This window comes from Periophthalmus magnuspinnatus, chromosome 22, assembly GCF_009829125.3.
Source record: "Periophthalmus magnuspinnatus isolate fPerMag1 chromosome 22, fPerMag1.2.pri, whole genome shotgun sequence".
Classification (NCBI taxonomy): Eukaryota; Metazoa; Chordata; class Actinopteri; order Gobiiformes; family Gobiidae; genus Periophthalmus; species Periophthalmus magnuspinnatus.
Window position 1 is genome coordinate 5,416,582 of NC_047147.1, and position 15,994 is coordinate 5,432,575.

The window sequence follows — 15,994 nt, forward strand, 5'->3', positions numbered from 1 at the left end:
TATTTATTGTGACAGGCCTAGTAAACAGCACACAGCGGACTTATTTTGACCTTAAGAGCTGCTTATACACTATATCTGTACAGCTCTAACTTCAATGTTTTTTTTTTGTTTTTATGTCCCTAGACCGGCTACACCAGTACTCCGTCCACCAAAGCCGGACCCACATTCGAGGTGGTTCCACAGACGAACGGGCGCGGGACCCCCCCACCCGCCGATGTGGAGTTACCCAAACTGAAGGGGATCGGGCGCACGAGAAAGTCCCGCTTCACGATCTACAAGCACATCCACAGACACACGGTGCAGCACGCAGACAGTGTGAGCAGCGTGGACAGCACAGGTAAGACACGTTATATAAAAAGAAAATGTGACATGTAAAGAAAATATAGACAGTAAACGATAATGATGAAACTACAATATTCCACTGTTATTAACGCCACATTTTGCATAAACCTCTACGTTTATTTAGAGTCTATTTCTCTCCACAAAGTCAAAGTTTCAGTTTAGCAGTGATCATAATAGCAGTATTTCAAATAATATAATAATTCCACTTTGTACCAAGCCTGTTTTGACAGATATTTGGCGACCCGGGGAAATTTGGCTCACGTAGGCCACCCTCTAATATAAATTAATGGGTAGAGGGTTCAATTCTGTCACAGTAATCCCTCTTTCAACTTATCACTCAACATATTAAAGCTGAAACAATATATTTGGCATTCAATATTTATCATGTGCACGTTTTTTGATGCAATATTGGGGATATTTCGGTTATTTCAGTTAAAATACTATACAATTTGACCAGTAGAAGGTTGAATAATTAACTTTTATGTCCAATTATTTCTTCGTTCTGTTATTTATTTGCTGCAGCTTATGCCTTTTAATTATATTGTCTGTAAAAATGTGTTTACTGGGATTATCTTACTGTTGAGTTACTGTGGCAAAAAGTAGTTTCAATATTACCGTTTATCGTTCTATTTCTCTTCATATATCGTGCTTCAAAATGTGTTCTCAGGACAGGTAACAGATAAATGAATTCTGAAGTATTAATATTGTTCTTTGTGTTTTTAAAGGGAGTGGTTCGGTAAAAAGCTTAAAAACTGGAGTGGGCGAGCTTCAAGGAAATACACGCTTCTGGCATGGAAAAGACTACTGCAACTTTGTGTACAAGGACTGGATTCAGCTGGAGAAGCCATTTGACGGTAAAAAAAACTTCAACAAAGTAAAACAACACATGCACTGTACATGCCCTGGTTTATACAACTAGCAACAGATTAGTAATTACATTTTATCATTTTTAACTTGAATGCAACAGTTTTTGCAGAGAGAAATTGTGTTGAAAACCAAGCAAAAATATTAAAGCTTTTTCTTTTTATTAAATTAAAAACAGTATGAACAATAATTTAATTAATCTGTTTTGTTATTGACTGTTTTTTTACACTTTCCCAATATTTTTTTATATGGTAGTTTTATATGGTAATTTTTAACATAATATTTAAGTAATTTTAAATGTGTAAATGTGGAGTGTGATGTTTTTAAATGAAAAAATGGGAGAATGCATGGTTTAATTTGTAAATGGATGGATATTTAGATGTATTTTAATTGTTTGCTTTAGCTAAATCTGGTGTAAAGCATCTCTTCTTTTATGAGATTAATGTTTTTGCACGTGGTCACTGTTAAAATAAACCAAAAAAAAAAAAAATTACATAAAAAGATTGACAAATATTGGACACTTTCCTTTGACCTATTTACTGTCTTTAAAAAAAAAAAAAAAAAGCAGAACTAGTTAATTTTAGATGGTTTACAGTGGTTTAAAGTTATTTCTCACTTACATTATGCATTCTGAACATCCTAATTATTCACAGTGATGAGTTTATAAGCGTTTTTCACAAGAAAGCAGAGATTTGTCGTGACGATAAAGCCAACAACAACTAGCATGCTAACACGGTTTATAACTAGATAAAGACAGCATGCATCAAACTTATTTTTAACTCACAATTTGCTCAAACACATGGGTAAAAAAATCAGGTACAGGATATTTTAATGTAAAACTGTAAACTACTCACGGATTTCCTGCACCCATTTATCTTCATTAACATTATTTGCACAGTTAATTAACTTTATTTGACTTTCTTATTTGTTTTGTACTTACTTGGGACTTCTTTTCGCAGACTTTATTGACAGATACACTACGCCCAGGATGCCATGGCACGACATCGCCTCTGTGGTTCACGGGAGAGCGGCGAGGGACGTAGCCAGACATTTTATCCAGCGCTGGAACTTCACAAAGGTACAACACGTGGAAAACTTACATTAACAGTGTCTATTTGGAAACGCTAACGTAACCTGGACAGACTGAGGTAATGGAAAATCTAATATAGCCAGTTTATTCATGTGGGATTTTTCTACGTCCTTATATTGACACTTTCTAGCCTGTGTTGCGGCTTTGTAATTGCAACTCTTGCCTTGAAACTGCAAGATCCCAAGTTTATTCCTTGGACAAAACTGTACAGAACTGTTCTACTACTGCATTTGTGTAATTTCTTTGGTGTTTCTCAGTCTTCCTTCCTTGCTTCCTTGATTCCTCTGCTGCCAAACAAAGACGACTGAAGTGTAGAGCCAATTGGAACAACCTCAGTCTCTCCTTTATTATCTTTACATGGTGGGCGTGGCTTACAGTCAAGCTACGCGCTCCATTTATAATTTAAGACAGGGGTGCTTAAATTCTTTTCACCGAGGGCCATATCTTGAAAAATATTCAACACGGAGAGCCACAGACCATTAGTTAATACAGTGGATAATTCAGATGGTGCATTTAACGTAGTGACTTCATACTTTAAATACGGCTTGAAATATTAATATTAGGTCTGTGTGACAATGAAATACGATGTTATTTAGGTTTATATTGGTGGATTATTCAAATTTGACGTAAAAAGTACCAATTATGATCAATTGGGCCAGCCTGAGGACCAATAAAAATTGGTCTGAGGGCCGCATTTCGCCCCCGGGCCATAGTTTAGACACCCCTGATCAAAGGACTGCGTCAGGTGTGTCTCATTTACAAAATTGACTTACTTAACTGTGCTTAATGTTTTTACTGTATATGTTGTAATAAACTAAACTAAGTAAGAAGAAATCAAGTCTAGAAAGCAAGGAAGCAGAACTTAAGTCTGTAAGTTTCCTCTTCCACAAAAAATCTATGGGTTCATAGCTTCAACATGGACTCTTCCTGCATTTTAGAAGTAGCTGATCAAATCCTATAAGATTTATTGCACACTTTGTTTATATAATGACAATTTAAAGAGCCCATAATACACTGTTTTATGATGTGTGTTATAATGTCATTTCCTCATTATAAACAGACCTGGAGTTGTGTTTTGTTTCATTCACACATGTTTAACGCACAAACACACCTGCACATTTAGCCTGAGTCCTTTTCTGAAACAGAAAACACCCTGTTCCACCCTGTGATGTCATCATGTGGTAATACAGGAAGTGCTTCACTGTGTTTTTAAACTCCACACACCTTCATTTTTAGAATCATTTGGATGATTTCAGCTCTGGAATTGCCGATTTACTACTGAAGGTAAATGTAGCTGTTAACTTGGAAACTATCACTTCATGACATCACAAGGTGGAACAGAGCGTTTTGAGCTTTGGGGATGTAGACGGACTAATAATAAAGTGTTACTCATGTGTGAATGAAACAAAACACAACTCCAGGTCTGTTTTTGAGAAGGTAACAGCATTAGAACATGGGTTAAAGCTCACAAAGGTACATTTTGTGTAATATAGGACCTTTAAACTTGTTTCTAAAACTTTTATAGATCATGAAACCGAAGTACCGCTCCTTGTCATATCCGTACCTGCTGCCCAAATCTCATACCACCGCCAGTGAAGTTCGATACCAGGTCCCACACAGCGTCACCACCAAAGTCCAAGTAAGAAACGCTCACATGTACTGCCTTTTCAACAAACATTACATGAAGTATTCCTTATTCAAGTATTAATTTGTTTGCAATACTTTGTGCTTTATGTCTTGATGATCACAATGAATGTAGAGACTTACCAGGTCGCCATTTTGAGTGAGAATTAGTTGACAGCAGTCGGTGTGTGCATATTTCTCCTGGTTTGGTCCTTGTTTGAGGCCAGTTTAGTCCTGATGTAGACTTGGTTTGGTTCTGTTCTAGTCCTGGTTTGGTTCTGTTTTAGTCCAGGTTTAGTTGTTCACAGTTTAGCCCCAATATTGGTGTCCTGTGTTTGTAAATGTGAAAATAACCAATGTTTTACCTGGATAAATGAAGGTTAATAAAAACACAGGTAAATACAGTACAATACATGGAAAAATTACGTTAACAGTCTCTATTTGGAAATGTTAACGTACTTGATTGGTACTTGATTAAGAAGTCAAAGTTGTTGTTCTCAAACACTAAAATCGCATTAATTTCTTTGTACTGCTGGTTATTGCTTAAAAAACCTAAAAGTAAAATAAAATGTCAATGTAATATTTCTTATTCTGTTACAAAATAATTAAAACGGATAGAAGAAGTCAAAATGTGTGTAGTTCGAACTGTACATACACACTCCAGTCATATCTTCTCAAGTTCTTTGGTTCACTTAAAAGTAAAAAAAAAAAAGATCATATTACCGTGTTTTCCAGACTATACGTCGCTCTGGAGTATAAGTCGCACCAGCCAAAAAATGCATAATAATGAAGAAAAAAACATATATAAGTCGCATTTTTGGGGGGAAATTTATTTTACAAAATCCGAGACCAAGAACAGACATTTTATCTTTAAAGGCAAGTTATAATAATAATAATAAAATGTGGAACAACAGGCTGAATATCAGTACATCACACTAACGTAACACATTTATATTTAGCTACATGAAGCACAGACAGAACTGAACACGTGTCTGGTTTTTTAATGTAAGATATTAACAGTTAATCAGAAATAAAGCAGAAAAAACAAGCAACAAGTTTACTCTGGATCTCACTCCAAATCAATAAATCCATTTAATTCCTCATAATTCAATGGATTTCTTCAATTCCTCACATCTTTGTATAAGTTACCCCCCTGGACAAACTGAAAAGTGTGACTTATATAAAAAAAAAGGCATGTAAAAGTTGTATTTTAAAGGTTTAAAGTGTCTTTTTAAAGAGTTAAATTACCCAGAGAACCCTGACAGCTCCTTCTTTTCCGCACTATCTCCACATTCCAGTGTTCACCTTCACTCGCTCTGCTGCAGACAGATAAAAGGAAACCGCCTCTACAAGACTTTTCATGTTACATAACCAACTTCAGACAGAGACACACTTCCACAGTTCAACTCTACTTAAGTGTTCGAAGCCACTTGCCAAGATGAATCTTTAAACTGTAGGAAATATTTCGTTTAGATCAGGGGTGTCAAACATATTTTTACCAAGGGCCACATCAGCAAGATGGATGCTCTTAAAGGGCCAGATGTAACATAAATCTAACTACTTCTTAAACTTGTGAATAAACTGTTTCTGTATTTATTACTTATTCAAGTTACAAATATTTCATATGTATTTACCTAGATGTAAAAATATGGCTGTGTAACTGCGTATCTCCTAATAAAATGACTTTTTAAGACCATCATCATACCTTTCAATTTACCCTCTCGAGGGCCACATAAAATGATGTGGAGGGCCACATTTGGCACATGGGCCTTTAGTTTGACACATGTGGTTTAGATTAATTTGTGCCTTTCTGATATATAGATGAATTCTCTAGAAATTGTACCATTTACTCATCACAAACGTAGCTGATGTTGGCATCACGTGATGGAAAAACACACATAATAAAAAGTGATATAATGTGATACACAGTCAGCGATCTAGAGCGTTCATCCACCACTCTGAAGGTTGATGGTTCGAATCCCGCCCTGGTTGCACCGTCAGATCCACTGAAACCCATGAATGAAAGCTGTCGTTGTGTTTTTGGGCAAGACGTTTAACAAAACTCACAAAACATAAGTTACAAATACACTGCCTGGCCAAAAAAAAAGTCGCAACCTGGATTTAACTAAGCAAATATGTCCGAACCTCCTGCAGTTGGTCCAGTCGAGGTTCAGCAACAGTCTGTGCTCAAAGAATGACCCCAGTGAGAATCTTTGGGATGTGCTGGAAAAGGCTTTGTGCAGCGTCAGACTCGACCAGCATCAATGCAACATCTGGGTGAAAAATTAATGCAACACTGGATGGAAATAAATCTTGTGTGTGACCTTTTTTTTGGCCAGGCAGTGTCCATTTTACATGATCACACTGGAATAAAAAGTACAACAGAATTAAATTTCGAGGCACAAACAAGCTAATTAACACATTTCAGAGTAATTATTGGTCTTAAACAGCCTGTGCATCAGTCATGTTTGAATGGACTTGTGTAACCGGATTACATGACCCCAGTGGCACTCGTGTAAATCTGGGACACGAGACGTCGGATAAGCCTGGGCATGTTTCTACTGTCATAACTGAAACGTCCGGGATTTTACCACACCTAAAGACTCAGAATGCTATCACAATATATAACAATAATATGGAAATGAAGTTTAAAAAAAGAAAAAGCAAAACATTCAAGAACATATTAAGGTGTTTAAAGGGGAAATGGTACAATGTTTTGGTCAAATATGGGAAAAAAATAGATCAGCGTATTCATTTATTAGTTTAATTATAAGTTACAAACATATTTTACATCGTCACATTGCAATAAAACTGTAACAAGTGTTTGAATGAACTTGTTTAACCGGATTACATGACTCTTATGACACTCATGTAAATCTGGGACAGGAGACATTAGACAAGCTTCGACATGTTTTTACTATTATAACCGAAACTTCCGGGATTTTACCACACCTAAAGTGACAAAATACTTTCACAATATGTAACAATTATATGGAAATATGATGGGTTTGTTTGACATATTCAAAAGAAGCAAGAAAGACGTTTAATTAAGGGATTTTAAAAGGGAAATGGTACAGAGTTTTGGTCAAAAATGGGAAAAATAAGTGCAAAATTGTCCTTTTAAAACTAAGTGCAAAATTGTCCTTTTAAAACTATGAAATGTGATATAACTTAAGATTTAATCAGCAGCAGTTTTGTAAATGGTTAAAGTGCATTGTGCTCTCTCATTGTCTATATCTGTAAGTTAATATTGTGCTTGTACGTTTTAGGTTTTGCGTTCGGCAGCGGACTGGTCGGCTGGTATCAAGTATCATGAAGAGTCCATTCACAACGCCTATGTCCAGGTCATCGCCAAGAGCAAACACTACATTTACATAGAGGTAAAGATGGCAGGATGTGGGGGAGGAAATGTATTATCGAGATATTAAACCTTACAACTCTGAAGCCTACCACACGCTACAGGATTTTTCAGTCTTGAATGAAGCGCAGATCACAAATACAAAGAGAATTGGATGGTATGGCAGTGAAGAGACCGTACACCATAAGCTGAAAGTTGTGGGTGCACCTCTTGTTAGCTGTTTTTGTCTCACTTTGAGAGTCTGAAATGTTTAGATGCTCAAATACTAAGAGAATCAGATGAGATTTAAAGTCTCTGGGCGTTAAGATTGCAGCGAGATATGGCAGCGAAGAGACCGTACACCATAAGCTGAAAGTTGTGGGCGCACCTCTCGTTAGCTGTTTTTGTCTACAATGAAAACCACTCACTTTGAGAGGCTAAAATGTTTAAAAGATCAGAGCATTGCAATTGTCCATCACTCCCTGTGCTTTGTTTTATTGGCTGTTACCGTAGCGTTGATATTTTGTGGTTACAATGTGACAGAGGAGTTCCCAAGTCAAGTAACACCTCCCTAAAGTTGAGGAGAACCAAATCGGGTCCTAAATCGGGCAAATTATCCTGCATTGTGTAGTGGACTTAAGAATATGTCTGTAGTTTTTATTATTGCGGCTGTAACTTTTGGTCGGAACAAAGATACAGACTCAGGGTAAAAGTTTGACAGTTTATTACAAACAAGGAAAATGTGAATGTTGGTTGTAGGGAGCGAGGGCATAGGCTGACGATTTCAAACCGTTCATGGAGAGCTGGGACAGAGGCGGAGGTCCAGGGTAGATCCAAGAAACGGGATCTGGCAAAAAACGAGAAAAAAAAGCTGAGTACTGTGACCATAATCACGAAAACTAGACTGTGCCAAGCAGAACTTTACCACGGAGGATACACGGACGATCTGGTGGAATGTGTAGGATCCTCAGTCCCTTTATACTCCCGAGGTGGAGGCTTGATTGCTCATTGGCTGCAGGTGTGTAGTGGGTGGTGCCAGAGTCTCCGCCCTGCTCCAGGTTCAGACACAGAAGGGTGGAGGAAAAGCGGCACAAAAACACAGGGACAAACTGGGAATCTTGACAATTGCTGATTTACCCGTACAGTCTGTTATCTTAGGTGACATATAGATAAAGTTCTGTTTTATGTTACTGTTTTAGGACACACAAATTTGTATATTTGTATTCGTATTCAAATATTCAGACATTTTAATTTAGATCTTTAGGCGGCTTGTCTCCATAGAGATGTCATTGCCTGGAAGCTTCCCAAATATGGCATTAGCTAATATATCTTACATTTATTCATTTAATTTAGTTTGTTGCTTCAAAGATCTGAAGCTTATCTCAGCCCTGTGGTGCGCCCTGCTTGAGATAGATGAGTTTAAAGTCATATTGTGAAACTTTATAGCGTAACGTATCCTCTACCAGAATATTAAACCTCTAAGAACACTTGTTTTAACTAACTTGATATGTATTTTTGTGTCTTCGCAGAACCAGTTCTTCATTTCTTGCGCTGAGAAAGGAATGGTCTACAACAAAATCGGGGACGCCATCATCGAGCGGATCATCAGAGCTCACAAGTATTTACCTCGACTTTTATTCCTTGCATTTTTTCCACTCTGATTTTGCATGTTTTATTGTAAAGTTGGCATGTTTATTTCTTTAAAGAGAAGGCAAAAAGTACCGCGTGTATGTTGTGACGCCTCTGCTTCCTGGTTTTGAGGGCGACATCACGACCGGAGGAGGGAACGCCATCCAGGCCGTGATGCACTTCAACTACAGGTCAGTCTACTTTTTATATTTTACTTCAATTCTGGGGGAAAAAGAAGTTGTAGAAATATTTAAATTAATATCTGCTTTTCGACTCTGCAGAACCATGATACGAGGGGAGCACTCCATCATTTCACAGCTAAAAAAAGAAAGTAAGTGTGGATAATGTATTAAAAGTAGATGTTGTTGAAGTTTTAAAAAGTACAAAGTGCATGAGGCGTTATTTTACTCATCTCAAATCAATTCAGTTCTGTTTTATTTATTTAGGACATTTAAAATTCGACGTAAGCTGCTCCAAGTGCCCCAGACACAGAACAATAAAACAATAAAACAATAATATATAACGCAAAGATATCCGGTCTAGTTAGAATTAAATGCCAGGGAGAAGAGGTTCAATTCATGATTTCAATTTTTTTTTTTCATTTTTCTGTGTTAAAAACTAATATGAATGGCTTTCAGTATAAATTTCCTGAACATACACAGTGCAAACTTCTAAAAACTGCCAATGAACGTGAAAAAAGTCAAATTTCTTTCTTCAAAATCTAAACTCTGCTGCTCCAAATCACAAGTTTTGACTTATAGTGGATTATCTGTGCACATCTGGATTTAAAATACACAAGTTTATTGACAATTTGAAATAACTGAATTGATTAAAGTTTGATTAAATGCAAAATGTTGTGATCTGTGTTCTAATGTTGTTTCCTCATCACAAACAGACCTGGAGTTGTGTTTTTTTGTTTCATTCACACATGTTTAACACACAAACCCTGCAGATTTAGACTGAGTTCTTCTCCCAAACTGAAAACACTCTGTTCCACCTTGTGATGTCATCATGTGGTAATACAGGAAGTGCTCCATTGTGTTTTTAAACTCCACACATCTTCACTAGAATCATTTGGATAATTTCAACCGTGGAATTGCCACTTATCTCGACTGAACTAAATGTAAAAGTGCAGCTGCTAACTTGAAAACTACCACTTGATGACATCACAAGGTGGAGCGGAGCATTTTGAGCTTTGAAGATGTAAAAAACACAACTCCAGGTCTGTTTTTGAGCTCAGCTTTTTCATAATATCAGACCTTTAACTAATCATTATTTTTGAGTGAAAGATTATTGTCCCAGTTTGGAAAGGAGGGCACCATATTTTCTCTTTTTCTTCCTCAAATTAATACAACTTTTCAATATAGTAATCTACATGTACCTTTTAAATACATGCAATTAAAACAGAACTGAAGACCGTGAAGGGCTCGTCTGCACCAAGTGATTTAAAGTTCCCTGATGGTGCATTGTGGTTATTCTTAGTCTCACATTTATTTCTTTTCTGTGTTGGATGATGATTGGCGGGTTTATGTTGTGTTCATGTCTTTTCTCCGTGTTAAAGCAGTGGCCCCTCATCCCACAGGAGACGATACAGGATTTTCTGATCGTGTCTCATTAGTGAAGTGTGTGTTTTCGTGTGTGTTTTCTCGTGTTAGTGGACGATCACTGGATGAACTACATTTCCTTCGCTGGTTTGAGGACTCACGCGGAGCTCGAGGGCCGTCTGGTCACAGAACTCATCTACGTCCACAGCAAGATGCTCATCGCCGACGACAACACGGTCATTATTGGTCAGTGTCTCAGATACTCCTCTCTTTTTCCCTCTCTTGTTCTCTTTCTCACGCTCTCTCTTCTCTCCTTTCTCTCTCTGTCTTTCTCTCTTTCTCTCACATGCTCTCTCCTTCTTTCTCTCACTCTCTTTGTTCTTTCGCTGTCTCTCCTTTCCCTCTTTCCCTCTCTCTCACGCTCTCTCACTCTCTCCTTCTCTCCCTCTCTTTCTCTCACTCTCCTTCTTTCTCTCACTTTCTCTGTCCTTTCCTTCTTTCCCTCTCTCCTTCCCTTTCTCTCATGCTCTCTCACCCTCTCTCCTTTTTTCTCTCACTCTCTCCTTTCTCTCATTTTCTTTGTCCTTTCCCTTTCCTTCTGTCTCTCTCCTTCTCTCTCACTCTTTCTCTCCTTTCCCTCTCCTTCTTTCTGTCCTCTCTTTCTCTCTCCTCTCTCCTTCACTCTACCACTCTTCTTTCTCTTCCCTCTCTCCTTCCATCTTCCTTTATCCTCTTGATTTCCTCTCCTTACTCACTCACTCTCTCACTTTCTCTCTTTCTCTCCCTCTCCTATCTTCTCTGTTGCCCTCCTGTTATTTACTCTCCCTCTTTTCTTTTCTCTCCTCATTCCTCCATCTTCTATCTCCCCCGTTCTCTCCTTTTCTGCCACATCTCTTTCGCCCTCTGTCTTCCCTCTCTCCTTCCATCTTCCTTTATCCTCAGTTTCCCTCTCCTCACTCACTTTCTGTCTTTCTTCTCTCTTTTCTTCTCTCTTTCTCTCCCTTTCTCTGATGTTGTCACTCGCGTCGACTCAGAACAAGAACAAAAATAGTTTGTTTCATTTTTATCACATTGGCAACGAACCAAATGTGACTCATGTGTTTCAAACAAGGTGCACAGTCTCACAGAGCAGCTCTTGGACGCCCCCTGCTGGATAGGAGCAGATAGTAACTGTACTATTTACTGTATTATTGTAAATTATGTACTGTATTATTATAAAAGCATATAATCATAATCATTATTATCAGGAATTAAATATAAGTTTGTATTTCATTGACATAGTCTATAAAAACATGAAAGTTGTAGTGTAGCTGAGATTAAACATGTGACTGTGACACGCCTGGGTGACCCGGTTTGACATGAACACTCATTTATTCTTATTACCACACTCTACAAGTAACGTTGGTGTAACTATAGTTAAGTTGATTCATATATTTACAGCTAATATAGAGTTTGTTACCAGGGCCAGCTCCAGCTTTCAGGGGGCCCTAAGCTGAGTTTGTCTCTGGGGCCCCCTCCTGGTTCAGCTGTTGGTGATTCACATTTGACACATTCTGACTCTGCTCTCATCACTTTGACCAGTTGTATTTGTGTTTATCTGAACAACATCAGACTGAAAACATCCAAAAACTACCACAGTCACAAGAACAGAACAAACATATAAGGAGGGTCAAGATCTTTAAATTCTAGACATTTTTTCTTCATTTCTGGTGGATTTTAATGTGTTCCATTGGCGACAGTGGCTTAAATTTACATTATGTCGGGTCCTTGCTCCGGTGTAAACACAGAGCTGCCCTCACCTCTGCACGACTCAAAAACAAACGTAGCAGCAGCAGATATTTTACTACTATAGATATAAAACACATGTAATTGTTTTAGAGGGATATTTAGGCTGCTGTAAACACACAAGCCCTGTGCCCAATAAAACTTGATATATTACATTATTTCCAATATAAATGTAATGGCTCTTGGGGGCCCTCTGGTGGCCGCAGGGCCCTAAGCAGCTGCTCAGTCTGATTATAGTCTGAACCGGCCCTGTTTGCCATTGAAACACAACAACAACAACAACAACAATGCAGAGTGTTACAAACCTGATTTGACCTGATTTCTTTAAGTGGCATTTATCTGTTTATGCAAATTAAATAAGCAAAAAAAGGCATTGTTTCATTGCCAAACTTTATTATTACATTACGAAGGTGCACAGTGTACGTTTTCTGCTTGTCTCCATGGTGATGCTATTGTTTTGCCTTGAATGTTCCAGTGTATATGTATGGTTTATCATATGGTTTTTAATTAATTTCCACTCACATGTGCATTATGAACCATTAACTCGATTTTACACAAACAAAAATCACATGACATTTTCAGATCAAAATGGAAGAGAAAGTGGAGAAAGTCATTCGCTCAGATCGTTTAATTCAGCTTTGTCTTTTATTTGTGTCATGATCATGGCACATTTATCTGAAATTTCGGACTATAAGCTGCTACTTTTTTCCCCACACTTTGAACCCTGCGGCTTATACAACAGTGCGGCTAATTTATAGATTTTTACTGCCTAACGGCCACTGGGGGCGCTCTAACAGTAAATGCAAAAGTGAGACATGGGGAAAGATTATGAACTGAACTGCTTTTCAGACACAGTTAAAAAAAAAAAAAAAAAAAAAAGCGTTTCCTAAATTAAAACTAAAAAAATCTACGGTACTTCTTTCTTTTCTAAAATATTGTCAATTATTATCTTCTTTTGCAAATTTTGTGGATCTTTTAAGAAGCGTCTAACCCACAGTGTGCGTCTATAAATCTTACAGGATTGGGCGGCGCCAGGATGCATTTTCCTGTAGCCAAAGATTAAACACTTCCTGTTTACCATGGCAACGGAGAAACGGTGCTTCTCACAGTTTTATAGGTCAACCTGCAACAAAAAAATAAAACTTATCTATGTCCACGGAGATGAGCAGCTCTAGTTACAGGTTAGATCTGTGGAGAGGCAGATTCACTCACTGAGACAAGCTGGTGGTGGACCGTCTTGAAGAAAAGTTACACCGTGCACCTTTAATGATACACACAAATATCAGATAACCTTGTACACTCCACTCTCTGTGTATCCAGGCTCTGCGAACATCAACGACAGGAGCATGCTGGGTAAGCGTGACAGCGAGGTCGCGGTGATCGTGCAGGACTCGGAGACGGTTCCCTCGGTGATGGATGGACAGACTTATGAGGCCGGGCCCTACGCTCTCAACCTCCGCCTCGAGTGTTTCAGGTGGGCTTTGTACTCTCGTCTTTTGGCTTGAATAAAAACGACATGAGTGATGGATGTGAACGTGTTTTCTGGAAATGTAACGCAGACGGATGCTGTTAGTTATGGCATTAGGCAGACGGATTGTGTAGGGACAGACAGACTTATAATGAATGTCCACGGGGACATTAGTATGACAGCAGTTTGTGTTTGTGCCGCAGGGAAGAGGAGGGTTCAGATGAGGACAGAGTCTCTGGTGCCTGCAGTAAAGTGGAACTGTCTTAGTGTAAAATGAGTCTTCAGACTGTTTTGCTTCATGTAATTACAAATTTCTGCTGGTTTTATTGTATAGTTTGAAATGATTTAAAAAATAAAGTAGTGTAGTATATCCTCTTCTTCCTCTTCTTTGTCTTCGTCTTCTTCTTCGTCCTCTTCTTCCTCTTCCTGTTCTTCTTCCTCGCCTTCCTCTTCTACTTTGTCTTTTCTTTGTCTTCCTCGTCCTCTTCGCCATCTTCTTTCTGTTCTACTTCATCTTTGTCCTCTTCTCCCTCTTGTTCTTCTTCCTCGCCTTCCTCTTCTACTCCGTCTTCTTCTTCTTCGTCCTCTTCTTCCTCTTCCTGTTCTACTTCTGCTTCTTTGTCCTTTTCTTCCTCTTTCTGTTCTACTTCTTCTTTGTCCTCTTCTTCCTCTTCCTGTTCTTCTTCTTCCTCTTTTACTTCATCTTCTTCATCCTCTTCCTCCTCTTCTTCTTTTTCTTCGTCCTGTTCTTCCTCTTCTTACTCTTCATGTTCTTCTTTGTCTTCCTCTTCTTCTTCCTCTTCTTCTTATTTACCGGTACTCAGTCTATCTCATGTGTAATACAAACATAGGGGCGACAGTAGCTCAGTTCGTGTTGAGTGTTTGTCACTGATCCAAAGGTTGGCAGTTCAAATCCTGCTCTCGACATAAACATCTTTGGTTCTAAGTCAGATCCAGTGACCCAGAGGTTGGGAGAGTGATTCCAGCTCCCGTAGATGAACACTGTTGTTGTGTCCTTGGGCAAGAAACCCAACTGCATGTGTGTGAATGTGTCATTTACCGTATTTTGTTATTTTCAGACGGCATTGTGTTTTGCCATTTGCAGCCATTCACAATGACATTCAGATTTGCCTGTGATTTTCTCCTTCATCCTTCGCCCAAAGCTGTGTTCATTAAACCTTCTCTAGCACTTCCTCCTTTGGCTCTAATGAACTCGTCACACTGAGTAGAAGCGTCTCACCCGGGGTCACAGTTTATGTTTAATTTTACTGCACCTGCCCTGAACTCAAACATTTTACGCTAACACTCTTTCCCTTTTTCCAGAACGATCCTGGGAGGCCACACAGACGACAGCATTGACCTCTCAGACCCAATCAGTGACCGCTTCTACAAAGAGGTTTGGATGACCACCGCCGGCCGCAATGCCACGATTTATGAGAAGGTACGTCCCTCTGTCCTCATGTCATTGTCAAGTCACAATTTGATATTTAAATCAACCAGGAGAAGGATACAGACTCATGAGTGGGACCAGGTGCAGCGCTGGGTGGGGGCTTTAGGGGGCACTAGACTCCCCTAGAACGGTCAATGTCCCATAGCTCCCCCACTTTCATAGCACATCCAATCATGACTAAAAATGCTGTTCAAAATGTCTAATAAAAAAGTATTCCATATTAGCTTTTATAAATCACTACAGAAATTAATTAGCTAATTTCTTCTCTTTAAATTTGCTAATGTGTCCCCTGATGCGCTGAGGATTAAATGTGTGCTGTGTGTTGTTTATGTATATGATTTTATTTATGGCTTGTGCACGACCAGAGATCTGCGAACTGAATTACCCTTTGAGATTAATAAAATTGTTGATTTTATTGATTGATTGCAGGTGCTAAATATATTTAAACAGCAAAGCAAACATGGCAAAAGACGAAGTTTAAATGTGTCAACTGGACAAATGGTTGTAGGAGGGAAGACGTTTGTTTCGCTGCTCGTCCAAAACGCTTCTTCAGTTCTGGTCAGAGACAAAAATCTTACAGATCTGATTCCATCTGCAAACCCAAAGCAAACAAAGAGAACAATAGGAGGGTTGAATAAGGTCGTTAAGGCTGAAACTTGAGACAAAAGCTGTTTACAGTTTCAGTGTTGCTCGAGATGGATATAATCTGACCAGAACTGAAGAAGAAACGGCAAAACGTCTTCACTCCTACAACGATTCGTCCAGTTGACACATTTAAACTTTGTCTTTTGCTGTGGATCAGACCTGGACGACCGAGGGATTACACAAAGCAAACACGTGTCATTTTCTCCGTTGTTAAAAT

At 38.6% G+C, this 15,994-nt stretch overlaps 1 protein-coding gene across 2 annotated transcripts in view; it reads left to right on the forward strand.

Annotated features, from left to right (window-relative positions):
- The window catches only part of pld1a (phospholipase D1a), a 59,104-nt gene that overhangs the window by 41,241 nt on the left and 1,869 nt on the right, over positions 1 to 15,994 (forward strand). For both annotated transcript variants that reach the window (XM_033988133.2, XM_033988132.2), the window contains exons 15-25: positions 124 to 337; positions 1,068 to 1,196; positions 2,166 to 2,284; positions 3,822 to 3,935; positions 7,189 to 7,299; positions 8,786 to 8,874; positions 8,963 to 9,076; positions 9,167 to 9,216; positions 10,541 to 10,675; positions 13,535 to 13,688; positions 15,006 to 15,123. In XM_033988133.2, coding sequence (XP_033844024.1) covers positions 124 to 337; positions 1,068 to 1,196; positions 2,166 to 2,284; positions 3,822 to 3,935; positions 7,189 to 7,299; positions 8,786 to 8,874; positions 8,963 to 9,076; positions 9,167 to 9,216; positions 10,541 to 10,675; positions 13,535 to 13,688; positions 15,006 to 15,123 — 1,347 coding nt within the window. The remainder of the gene's footprint in view (positions 1 to 123; positions 338 to 1,067; positions 1,197 to 2,165; positions 2,285 to 3,821; positions 3,936 to 7,188; positions 7,300 to 8,785; positions 8,875 to 8,962; positions 9,077 to 9,166; positions 9,217 to 10,540; positions 10,676 to 13,534; positions 13,689 to 15,005; positions 15,124 to 15,994) is intronic.